The sequence below is a fragment of the Hypanus sabinus genome, unplaced genomic scaffold (genome assembly GCF_030144855.1).
Source record: "Hypanus sabinus isolate sHypSab1 unplaced genomic scaffold, sHypSab1.hap1 scaffold_2460, whole genome shotgun sequence".
NCBI lineage: Eukaryota > Metazoa > Chordata > Chondrichthyes > Myliobatiformes > Dasyatidae > Hypanus > Hypanus sabinus.
Window position 1 is genome coordinate 18,710 of NW_026780582.1, and position 12,439 is coordinate 31,148.

The window sequence follows — 12,439 nt, forward strand, 5'->3', positions numbered from 1 at the left end:
GAGGGGTGTAGGGGAGGGAGGGGGTGACGGAGATGAGGAGGGGTGTAGGGGAGGGAGAGGGTGATGGAGATGAGGAGGGGTGTAGGGGAGGGAGAGGGTGATGGAGATGAGGAGGGGTGTAGGGGAGGGGGATGACGGTTCACAATCACATTCTCCCACGTTCTCTAAAGCAACAGCGAGTTTTATTTATTTACAGCTGAACCCCCCCCCCCACCCCAACACAGGGGTCACCTCCCATCCCCCAGCATCCTCTGGGTCACAGCAATCACCTGCACAGCAAGATCCCAGCAAAACCCTTCCCACAGGACGATGAAGATACAAATATGTTTGCTCCCTCACAGAGCCGTCACGTCCTGACCCGCCTCTCCCCAGGGTGCCGACCCAGCGAGGGAATGGAGCCCACCCAGGACCTGGCTCCCTCGAGGAGATGACAAGGGAGGGGGAAGCGATTCATCGTCCCCTTCGGCTGCTCTCTCCCTCAGGTCGATACCCCCGAGGCTCGAATAGTCACTGAGGGAGTCCCCCTCCCCCTCCCCCCTCAACTTGCTTCCTCCCACCTCCTCCTCATCATCATCACTCCTGGGCTGCTCCTCCTCACTCCCAGGCTCGTCCTCGTCCTCCCCCTCGTCCTCCTCATCCACAAACTTCAGATCCTCCCTCTCCAGGTCTCCCCGCTGGGAGGAAGCCCTCCCGGGCAGGATGGACCTCAGGATGCGGGCCCACCGACGGGTGCCTCGGGCGCCGCTCTCCAGCTGCCAAGGGTAGTAGGCCCCGGTGCCCCCGAACTCCCGCAGCTTGCACCAGGCTCCAGTCAGGGTCACCAACAGAGCCAGGAGGACCAGCAGGAGGACCACGATCAGGCCCGTCTGGTTTGGAGGACCGACCACTTTTACAGTCGTTGTCCCCCCATGGTTCGCAGATTCAGCCGTCACCAGGGTCACACCCAAGCACGCCAGGAGACCGAGGACAAGGCCATGGCAGGTCTTCCAGGGAGGCATCGTCCCTCAGTCTGTGGGGAGAGAGGAGAGAAGGGGTGGGCGTAGGACGGAGGGCAGTCAGAGGGAGGGGAGGGGAGGGCAAGGGGTGGCAGGAGGGAGAAGAGTCAGACGTCAGCTTATGAAAACACACAGAAAACCCTGGATCAGCCTCCCTCCGCCCTCCCTCCTCGATGCTCTTCCTCTTGACCTGGACAAGCCTAAAACGCTGGGCAACAAGTTTTTTACAAAAGCGTTTTTTCCTCAGGACTGTTTTTCTAGCCCGGAGAAAATCACCCACGTTAGGGCAAGAAATGCTTCTTCGGGCCTTCGACAATCACCTGCTTTGAATGCAGAAAGAGGGCATCAAAATAAAAACGACAAGACTAACTTTAGAAAAGAAACTCGGTTCCTGCTGTTACTATTTCAGTTTAATTTCACACCACGCCCTTGTAGCAAATGCAGTCTGAAAGTAACTGAAACAAAGAGTACAAAGCCAACACAATAGTGGCAAGACAGCGACCCTGCGCCTGATTCCCAACCTCAGATCAATGCACCTCTGTCAGCGTGGGTTCTGGCTTTGGGTTTCTGTTTCACGGTGCATTCCCTAAAAGCTGTCAATACGCTGCTGGTGCCTGGGGGTAGTTTCAAAGACAACCTTACCTACACTTTGTAAATATGAATCGTCCTTCACGTTAAGCACATAAAATAGCAAATAGCAAATGGGTTCAGTTTGGAACAGTGGGACGGATCAAATCAAAAGAAAGTGTGGTCTATACTTGCAAATTTGAATTGTCCTTTGTGTTTAGCAGATAAATATCGTGCCCCATCACAGGTCATTGACGAATAAAGAAGCTGCGTTGTATCTACCAGTAACTCCCCCTCTCTCTCTCACGCCACAACACCCACCTTAACTAAGAGTCACCCTCCCTTTGGGACACGTCCAAATGCATCACCGGACAGGCCCTGAAACGAGATTTCTCCCAGGAACGGCCCACAACCATACGGATAACTCACTCACGAAAAACTTTTCCTCACCAAACGATGAACTCGTGGCGTCATTCCCTCCGCAAGTGGCTAATGATGTCACCGTTAGCGTTGACGACGTGGCCGGCCCACCCGGCTGGGGCTTTCTGTAGACGCTGTGGGTGGGTGCTAGCCCGCTCCGGGATCTCTGTGTCTGGGACTTTGTCCCCGGAGGCAGCTCGAGTGGAAGTGGTTGAGCTGTTCAGCGTGTCTGCTGTCGACAGTCCGGGTCTCGCTGCCACAGAGGAGGGTGGTGAGAACCACTGCTCGGTAGGCCTTCAGCTTGGTGGTGAGGCTGAGTCCTCTCCCCTCCCACACGGAGACTCCCAAAGGCGGCCCCGGCTTCGGCAATTCTGTTGCTGGTCTCTGCATCTACGTTCGCCGCTCGTGATAGAGTACCGCCCAGATAAGTGAAGCTGTCGACTGCCAGTATCTGACCTGGGCAGTACTCTGTCACGAGCGGTGAACGTAATGCGTTTAATTACCCAACAGTGCTTGCACTTTGCAACATGTCGTGAGCTAAAAATCTCTTGTGGATGATTTTCACTTGTGTTCACCAAAGTGTCCGACCATAATCAGCCAGCATCGACGGATTCCATCAGACGTGGGAGCTGAATTAGGCCATTCAGCCCATCGAGTCTGCTCCTCCGTTCCATCTCAGCTGACCACTCAACTCCAGACACTCGCCATATCCTTTGATGCCCCGGCCAATCAGGAAATCTATCAACTTCTGCCCTGACTATCCCCACGGACCCCAATCTCTGGCAGAGTGGCTGAAAAGAATTCCTCCTTACCCCTTTTCTGAAAGGTCACCCCTTAACTTTCAGCTGTGCCCGCCAGTTCAGCATTCGCCCACCGTAGGAAACGTCCTCTCCGCATCCACCCTATCTCGTCCTTTCAACATTCGGTCGGTTTCAGTGAGATCCCCCGGCATTCTTCTAGATTCCCGTGAGTCCAGGCCCAAAGCTGCCAAACGCTCCTGATATGTTAACCCCTTCGTTCCCGGAATCCCCTGGACCCTCCCCGATGACGACACACCCCCTCGGAGATACGGGGCCCAGAACCGTTGACCATACTCCGACAGCTGGCCTGACAAGTCCCACACAAAGTTTGCCGAACAGAAAAGGCTCCTTTCATTCCCACTCGCTGCCTCCTGCCTGTCAGCCATTCCTCTCTCCGTGCCAGTTTCTGGCCTGTAACGGCACAGGATTTTACCCTGTTGATCAGCCTCATGTGTGGCACCTTATCAAGTCCCTCCCCGATGGCGACACACCCTCTCGGAGATACGGGGCCCAGAACCGTTGACCATACTCCGACAGCTGGCCTGACAAGTCCCACACAAAGTTTGCCGAACAGAAAAGGCTCCTTTCATTCCCACTCGCTGCCTCCTGCCTGTCAGCCATTCCTCTCTCCGTGCCAGTTTCTGGCCTGTAACGGCACAGGATTTTACCCTGTTGATCAGCCTCATGTGTGGCACCTTATCAAGTGTTGTTTGAGAATCCAATGACATCCATTGCCTCTCCTTTGTCCGGCCTGCTCGTTACTTCCTCAAAGAACTCTAACAGATTTGTCGGGCAAGATTTCCCCTCACGGAAACCATGCTGACTTTGACTTCTTTTATCGTTAGACTCCAAGTACCTCGAAACCTCGTCCGTGATAGTGGACTCCAACACTCTCCCACCAACTGAGGTTAGGCTATCTGGCAGATCAACTCCTTTCGTTTGCCTTCCTCCCTTCTGAAAGAGCGGGGAGACACTCGATTTCTTCCAGTCCTCCAGGACCATGCCAGAGTCCATGGCCAATGCATCCACTATCTCTTCAACAACCTCCCTCAGGACTCTGGGATGTAGTCCATCTGGTCCTAGTGACTTATCCACCCGAAGAACATGCCACAATCTCACTCCAGTTGCCCCGATACCGTGTCCCCACGGCCGCAATCTCACTCCAGTTGCCCCGATACTGTGCCCCCACGGACACAATCTCACTCCAGTTGCCCCGATACCGTGTCCCCACGGCCGCAATCTCACTCCAATTGCCCCGATACCGTGTCCCCACGGACGCAATCTCACTCCAGTTGCCCCGATACCGTGTCCCCACGGCCGCAATCTCACTCCAGTTGCCCCGATACCGTGCCCCCACGGCCACAATCTCACTCCAGTTGCCCCGATACCGTGCCCCCACGGCCACAATCTCACTCCAGTTGCCCTGATACCGTGCCCCCACAAACGCAATCTCACTCCAGTTGCCCCGATACCGTGTCCCCACGGCCGCAATCTCACTCCAGTTGCCCCGATACCGTGCCCCCATGGACGCAATCTCACTCCAGTTGCCCCGATACCGTGTCCCCACGGCCACAATCTCACTCCAGTTGTCCCGATACCGTGCCCCCACGGCCACAATCTCACTCCAGTTGTCCCGATACCGTGCCCCCATGGACGCAATCTCACTCCAGTTGCCCCGATACCGTGCCCCCACGGCCGCAATCTCACTCCAGTTGCCCCGATACTGTGCCCCCACGGACACAATCTCACTCCAGTTGCCCCGATACCGTGTCCCCACGGCCGCAATCTCACTCCAATTGCCCCGATACCGTGTCCCCACGGACGCAATCTCACTCCAGTTGCCCCGATACCGTGTCCCCACGGCCGCAATCTCACTCCAGTTGCCCCGATACCGTGCCCCCACGGCCACAATCTCACTCCAGTTGCCCCGATACCGTGCCCCCACGGCCACAATCTCACTCCAGTTGCCTTGATACCGTGCCCCCACAAACGCAATCTCACTCCAGTTGCCCCGATACCGTGTCCCCACGGCCGCAATCTCACTCCAGTTGCCCCGATACCGTGCCCCCATGGACGCAATCTCACTCCAGTTGCCCCGATAACGTGCCCCCACGGCCACAATCTCACTCCAGTTGCCCCGATACCGTGTCCCCACATCCGCAATCTCACTCCAGTTGCCCCGATACCGTGCCCCCACGGCCACAATCTCACTCCATGTGATCTTCTCCGGTCCCACCGGAAGTTCTTTGAATTGGACCAACAGAGGCTGAAATGGCTGGCGTGAGAGGACATAGCCTTAAGGGGTTTGAAATCGTTACAAGGGGGGTGTCGGGGGTAAGTTTTTCACGCAGAGAGCAGTGGGTGTGTGGAAGACACTACTGGTGGCGGTGGTGGAGGTGGATACGATGGGGTCTTTTAAGAGACTCCTGGATAGATACATGGAGCTGAGAGAAATTGAGAGCAAGACGCCAGGGAAATTCCAGGCAGTTTCTAGGGTAGGTTACATGGCTGGCACGATATTGTGGGCCGAAGGGCCTGTCACATGCTGTAGATTTCTACGACTTCATGATACGGTGACGTGTAGAGTCATCGAAAAGTACAGTATAAAAAACAGACCCTTCAGCCCGTCTAGTCCATGCTGAACTATCTAACAGTCCTCCTCCCATCGACCTGCACCGGCACCACACCCCTCCCGTCCCTGTCCTCATCCAAACTTCTCTTCAGCCTTGGAATGGAGCTCGCATACAGCACTTGTGCCGGCAGCTCCTCCCACACCCTCACCCTCACCTCTGAGTGAAGACGTCTCCCCTCACGTTCCCCTTAAACCTCCCACCTTTCACCCTTAACCCCTGACCTCTGGTTGTCGTCCCACCTGAGAGTGGAAAAAGCCTGCTTGCATTTACCCTGTCGGTACCCCTCCTGAATCTGAATTCCGTTATCAAATCTCCTCCATTCCCAGGAATAAAGTCCAAACCTATTCAACCTTTACAGCTGCAGACCCGGCAGTGACTGGAAGCCCCACATCTCTTGTTCCTTTGCCCCACCATTCTTGCCCCCACCTCAGTGGGACGAACCCACCCAGAACCCCACGCAGGTGCTCCCTGAACAACCTCCACACCCATTTTCCGAGAGCATTTCTTTCCAATTTACGCTCCCAGGTCCCGGCCTAAGAGCATCACAGTTTACCCTGTACATAGTTAAGTGCTTCTCCCTTACCGCCTCCTCTATCAACCTTCAGGGGTATGGGAGAAGTCACCGTCTCCTAAGTGCTCCCCAAAGCACGCACAGACACAGCTCGGCTGCCGAAGACTTTTGCACAGTCCTGTAGTCATTGATATATTGCGCTGTACCATTGCAAGCAAAAACAAGTTTCATGACGAATGCGGGAAATGATAAACGTGGTTCAGATATGGATCTGTATTGTGGGACAGGGACAGGGAGGGGGAATCAAGGTTGGGAAAAGAGGAATGGAGAGGGGAGGGCCGGGAAGCACCAGAAAGACATTCTGTAATGATCAATAAACCGATTGTTTACAATCATAGGAACCAGATAACAATCACAGCACGGAAACAGGCCATCTCGGCCCTTCTAGTCCGTGCCGAAACCTTACTCTCACCTAGTCCCACCGGCCCGCACTCAGCCCATAACCCTCCACTCCTTTCCTGTCCATATACCTATCCAATTTTACCTTAAATGACAATACCGAACCTGCCTCTACCACTTCTACTGGAAGCTCGTTCCACACAGCTACCACTCTCTGAGTAAAGAAGTTCCCCCTCATGTTACCTCAAACTTTTGCCCCCTAACTCTCAACTCATGTCCTCTTGTTTGAATCTCCCCTACTCTCAATGGAAAAAGCCTATCCACGTCAATTCTATCTACCCCCTCATCATTTTAAATACCTCTATCAAGTCCCCCCTCAACCTTCTACGTTCCAAAGAATAAAGACCTAACTTGTTCAATCTTTCCCTGTAACTTAGGTGCTGAAACCCAGGTAACGTTCTAGTAAATCTCCTCTGTACTCTCTCTATTTTGTTGACATCTTTCCTATAATCAAATAGAAACATAGAAAACCTACAGCACAATACAGGCCCTTTGGCCCACAATGCTGTGCCAAACATGTCCTTACCTCAGAAATTACCACAGGTTACCCACAGCCCTCCATTTTTCTGAGCTCCATGTACCTGTCCAGGAGTCTCTTAAAAGCCCCTGTCGTATCCCCCTCCACCACCGTCACCGGCAGCCCATTCCACACAATCACCACTCTCTGAGTGAAATAACTTACCCCAGACATCTCCTCTGTAACTGCTCCCCCACACCTAAAAACTGTGCCCTCTCGTGCTAGCCATTTCATCCCTGGGGAAAAGCCTCTGACTACCCACACGATCAATGCCTCTCGTCATCTTATACACCTCTATCAGGTCACCTCTCATCCTCCGTCACTCCAAGGAGAAAAGGCCGAGTTCACTCAACCTATTCTCATAAGGCATGCTCCCCAATCCAGGCAACATCCTTGTAAATCTCCTCTGCACCCTTTCTATGGCTTCCACATCCTTCCTGTAGTGAGGCGACCAGAACTGAGCACAGTACTCCGAGTGGGGTCTGACCAGGGTCCTATGTAGCTGCAACATTACCTCTCGGCTCCTAAATTCAGTTCCACGATTGATGAAGGCCAATACACCGTACGCCTTCTTAACCACAGAGTCAACCTGCGCAGCTGCTTTGAGTGCCCAGGATCCCTCTGATCCTCCACACTGCCAAGAGTCTTACCATCAATACTATATTCTGCCATCATATTTGACCTACCAAAATGAACCACTTCACACTTATCTGGGTAAAACTCCATCTGCCACTTCTCAGCCCAGTTTTGCATCCTATCAATGTCCCACTGTAACCTCTGACAGCCCTCCACACTATCCACAACTCCCCCAACCTTGTGTCATCAGCAAATTTACTAACCCATCCCTCCACTTCCTCATCCAGGTCATTTATAAAAACCACAAAGAGTAAGGGTCCCAGAACAGATCCCTGAGGCACACCACTGGTCACCGACCTCCGTGTAGAATATGACCCGTCTACAACCACTCTTTGCCTTCTGTGGGCAAGCCAGTTCTGGATCCACAAAGCAATGTCCCCTTGGATCCCATGCCTCCTTACTTTCTCAATAAGCCTTGCGTGGGGTACCTTGTCAAATGACCTTGCCTGTTGTCTCAGGGATGGGTACATCTGCCCACTGCCCCTGGCACGCCTTCTCTGCCCCCTGGCGAGGCACTCCACCCTCACTATTCCCGACATCATTGGTTCCCACCAGGTTTATAAAGCCAATCTCTGGTCACCGTTTACAAATACGCCTCTGTGCAAGGTCCTCAGCCCTCTGGCTGGAAGTCCTGGACAATGCCGCGGGGGTCCCACGTCCGCGGTGGAAACGAGAGGCAGGACTCAGAGCTTCCCCACATCCCCAGCAACGGAAGGAAGTTCCACCCGGTGCTGGGGAAGTCGAGGTCTCCCACGGTCACATATTTCCACGGGGTGTTCCTTCATCTGCCACCTGGAGCCCCGCAGCTGACTGAAAGCACGGTGTTTATTCCACGGCTCTGACCGCGCTGCCCGCCCCTCGACATTTCAAAGTTCCAGGTACAGTCCTCGTCACGGAATCAGGCAAAATGCCGGTGGATCGCAGCATCTCTCCCTGCCCGGCCTGCTGCGTTCCACCGGCATTCTGTGCGTGTTGCCTGAATTTCCAGATCTGCTCGTGTCTACGAACAATCAGAATCTGGTTTGTTATCACCGGCGCGTGACGTGAAATTTGTTAACTTAGCCGCAGCAGTTCAATGCAATACATAATCCAGCATAGAGAGAAAAAATAATAATAAATAAAATAAAACATAATGATAAATAGACAAGTATATCAATTATGTATATTGAATATTTTTTTAAAATGTGCAAAAACAGAAATAGTGTATATTTAAAAAGTGAGGTAGTGTCCATGCATTCAACGTCCATCTCGAACTGGACGGCAGAGGGGAAGAAGTTGTTCCTGAATCGCTGAGTGTGTGCCTTCAGGCTCCTGTACCCCCTCCCTGACGGTAACAGAGAGAAAAGGGCATGCCCTGGGTGCTGGGGGTCCTTAATAATGGACGCGGCCTTTCTGAGACTCCGCTCCCTGAAGATGTCCTGGGAACTTTGTAGGCTGGTGCCCAAGATGGAGCTGACTAGATTTACAACCCTCTGCAGCTTCTTTCGGTCCTGTGCAGTAGCCCCCACCCCCCCCATACCAGACAGTGATGCAGCCTGTCAGAAAGCACTCCACGGTACAATTATAGAGGTTTTTGAGTGTGTTCGTTGACGTGCCAAAACTCTTCAAACTCCTAATGAACTATAGCTGCTGTCTTGCCTTCTTTATAACGACATTGATAAGACCATGAGAGAGACGCAGGGGCAAAATTGGGCCGTCTGGCCCATCGAATCTGCTCCACCGTTCAATCATGGCCGATCCTTTTATTCTCCCCTCCACAACCCCAGGCCCGGGCCTTCTCCCCATCACTGTTGATGCCACGTCCAATCAGGGACCTATCAATCTCTGCCTTAAATACACCCAACGACCCAGAACGTGGCAACAAAGTCCACAGATTCACCACCCTCCGGATAAATAAGGCAACCGTCAGATTTGTCAGCTTAACGGCAACAAGAAACCCAAGAGGCCGGGACGCGGTCGGGTAACCCGCCCGAGGCCGGAGCGGGTCGGGTAACCCCGCCCGAGGCCGGGAGCAGTCGGAGCCTCAGCCTTAGCGGAGCAGAACGTCGCGGGCCAGAACCGGCTCGGCCCGAGTCTCCGGTCCCCCGACACCAGGCGTTTGAATTCTCCAAAGCACCAGTGACACGCTCCGGTCCTCTCCCAGCACCGGACTCGACCAGCCCGGCATCGAGCCGGACGAACCCAACGAAAGGCGGACGGGCCAGCCCCGAACCAGCTTCACTTGCTGTTCTCCACACTCCTGAAGCACGCCGTGACCTCGCTGATGCCCCGTCCCACACCGAGACTAACCTCGACCACTGGCTGCCCTCCACCCCCCCTCGCCCACCGCATCCGAACGACAAAGTCTCGGGACATTAGAAACCCTGTGCTTTCCCTCTCTCAGGTGAGTCTTTCCAAATGTCGCCAGATCACAGTATCACACCAAACACGTAGATGTCTGACCGTGTCCGCTGTTCCAAGACTCCCCCATCTACAGGAAACATCCTCTCCACATCCACTCTATCTGTGTCCTCTGGTCCTAGACACCCCCACTACAGGAAACATCCTCTCCACATCCACTCTGTCTGTGTCCTCTGGTCTAGACTCCCCCACTACAGGAAACATCCTCTCCACATCGACTCTATCTGTGTCCTCTGCTCCTAGACTCCCCCTCGATTGGAAACATCCCTCTCCACATCCACTCTACCTGTGTCCTCTGGTCCTAGACTCCCTCACTATAGGAAACATCCTCTCCACATCCACTCTATCTGTGTCCTCTGGTCCAAGACTCCCCCACTACAGGAAACATCCTCTCCACATCCACTCTATCTGTGTCCTCTGGTCCAAGACTCCCCCACTACAGGAAACATCCTCTCCACATCCACTCTACCTGTGTCCTCTGGTCCTAGACTCCCTCACTATAGGAAACATCCTCTCCACATCCACTCTATCTGTGTCCTCTGGTCCAAGACTCCCCCACTACAGGAAACATCCTCTCCACATCCACTCTATCTGTGTCCTCTGGTCCAAGACTCCCCCACTACAGAAAACATCCTCTCCACATCCACTCTATCTGTGTCCTCTGGTCCTAGACTCCCCCCACTACAGGAAACATCCTCTCCACATCCACTCTATCTGTGTCCTCTGGTCCAAGACTCCCCCACTACAGGAAACCCACAGCCAATACAGGCCCTTCAGCCTATAAAGTTGTGCCGAACACGTCCCCACCTTAGAAATTACCAGGATCACCCCTAGCCTCTATTTTTCTCAACTCCATGTACCTGTCCAGGAGTCTCTTAAAAGCCCCTGTCGTATCCCCCTCCACCACCGTCACCGGCAGCCCATTCCACGCACTCACCACTCTCTGAGTGAAATAACTTACCCCTGACATCTCCTCCAAATCCCATCACCCCTCCCTCTCTAACCCAGGGGTCACTGGACAGGAAGCCCCCCCAAATCTCCATCACCCCTCCCTCTCTAACCAGGGGTCACTGGACAGGAAGCCCCCCCAAATCTCCATCACCCCTCCCTCTCTAACCCAGGGGTCACTGACAGGAAACCCCCCCCCCGAATCTCCATCACCCCTCCCTCCCTAACCCAGAGGTCATTGGACAGGAAGCCCCCCCGAATCTCCATCACCCCTCCCTCTCTAACCCAGGGGTCACTGGACAGGAAGCCCCCCGAATCTCCATCACCCCTCCCTCTCTAACCCAGGGGTCACTGGACAGGAAGCCCCCCCCCCGAATCTCCATCACCCTCCCTCTCTAACCAGGGGTCACTGGACAGGAAACACCCCCCCCAAATCTCCATCACCCTCTCTAACCCAGGGGTCACTGGACAGGAACCCCCCCCCCCGAATCTCCATCACCCCCTCTCTCCCTAACCCAGGGGTCACTGGGCAGGAAGCCCCCCCCGAATCTCCATCACCCCTCCCTCTCTAACCCAGGGGTCACTGGACAGGAAACACCCCCCCCCAAATCTCCATCACCCCTCCCTCTCTAACCCAGGGGTCACTGGACAGGAAGCCCCCCCCCGAATCTCCATCACCCCTCCCTCTCTAACCCAAGGGGTCACTGGACAGGAACCCCCCCCGAATCTCCATCACCCCTCCCTCACTAACCCAGGGGTCACTGGGCAGGAAGCCCCCCACCGAATCTCATCACCCCTCCCTCACTACCCAGGTCACTGGACAGAAACCCCCCCCCCCCGAATCTCCATTACCCCCTCCCTCTCTAACCCAGGGGTCACTGGACAGGAAACCCCCCCTGAATCTCCATCACCCCCTCTCTCCCTAACCAGGGGTCACTGGGCAGGAAGCCCCCCCTGAATCTCCATCACCCCTCCCTCACTAACCCAGGGGTCACTGGACAGGGAACCCCCCCCCCCCCGAATCTCCATTACCCTCCCTCTCTAACCCAGGGGTCACTGGGCAGGAAACCCCCCTGAATCTCCATCACCCCCTCTCTCCCTAACCCAGGGGTCACTGGGCAGGAAGCCCCCCCCCCGAATCTCCATCACCCCTCCCTCTCTAACCCAGGGGTCACTGGACAGGAACCCCCCCCCCGAATCTCCATCACCCCTCCCTCTAACCCAGGGGTCACTGGACAGGAAACCGCCCCCCCCCGAATCTCCATCACCCTCCCTCCCTAACCCAGAGGTCATTGGACAGGAAGCCCCCCGAATCTCCATCACCCCTCCCTCTCTAACCCAGGGGTCACTGTGACAGGAAGCCCCCCTGAATCTCCATCACCCCTCCCTCACTAACCCAGTGGTCACTGGACAGGAAACACCCCCGAATCTCCATCACCCCCTCCCTCACTAACCCAGGGTCACTGGGCAGGAAGCCCCCCCAAATCTCCATCACCCCTCCCTCTCTAACCCAGGGGTCACTGGACAGGAACCCCCCCCCGAATCTCCATCAC

General features: G+C 54.9%; 1 protein-coding gene across 4 annotated transcripts; it reads right to left on the reverse strand.

Moving 5' to 3' along the window:
* Nucleotides 1-218: 218 nt before the first annotated feature.
* On the reverse strand, nucleotides 219-6,100 carry LOC132387981 (uncharacterized). 4 transcript variants are annotated; one of them, XM_059960316.1, is made up of 2 exons: nucleotides 5,999-6,100; nucleotides 219-1,009 (listed from the first exon to the last, which is right to left on the reverse strand). In XM_059960316.1, exon 2 carries the CDS (start codon nucleotides 996-998, stop codon nucleotides 336-338), a length of 663 nt encoding a protein of 220 aa, XP_059816299.1. In that variant the 5' UTR covers nucleotides 999-1,009; nucleotides 5,999-6,100; the 3' UTR covers nucleotides 219-335. The 4 variants fall into 4 exon arrangements, with proteins under 4 accessions (XP_059816299.1, XP_059816297.1, XP_059816296.1 ...); XM_059960314.1 differs by lacking the exon at nucleotides 5,999-6,100 and adding an exon at nucleotides 2,013-2,374; XM_059960313.1 differs by lacking the exon at nucleotides 5,999-6,100 and adding an exon at nucleotides 1,992-2,011.
* Between the last annotated feature and the right edge of the window lie 6,339 nt (nucleotides 6,101-12,439).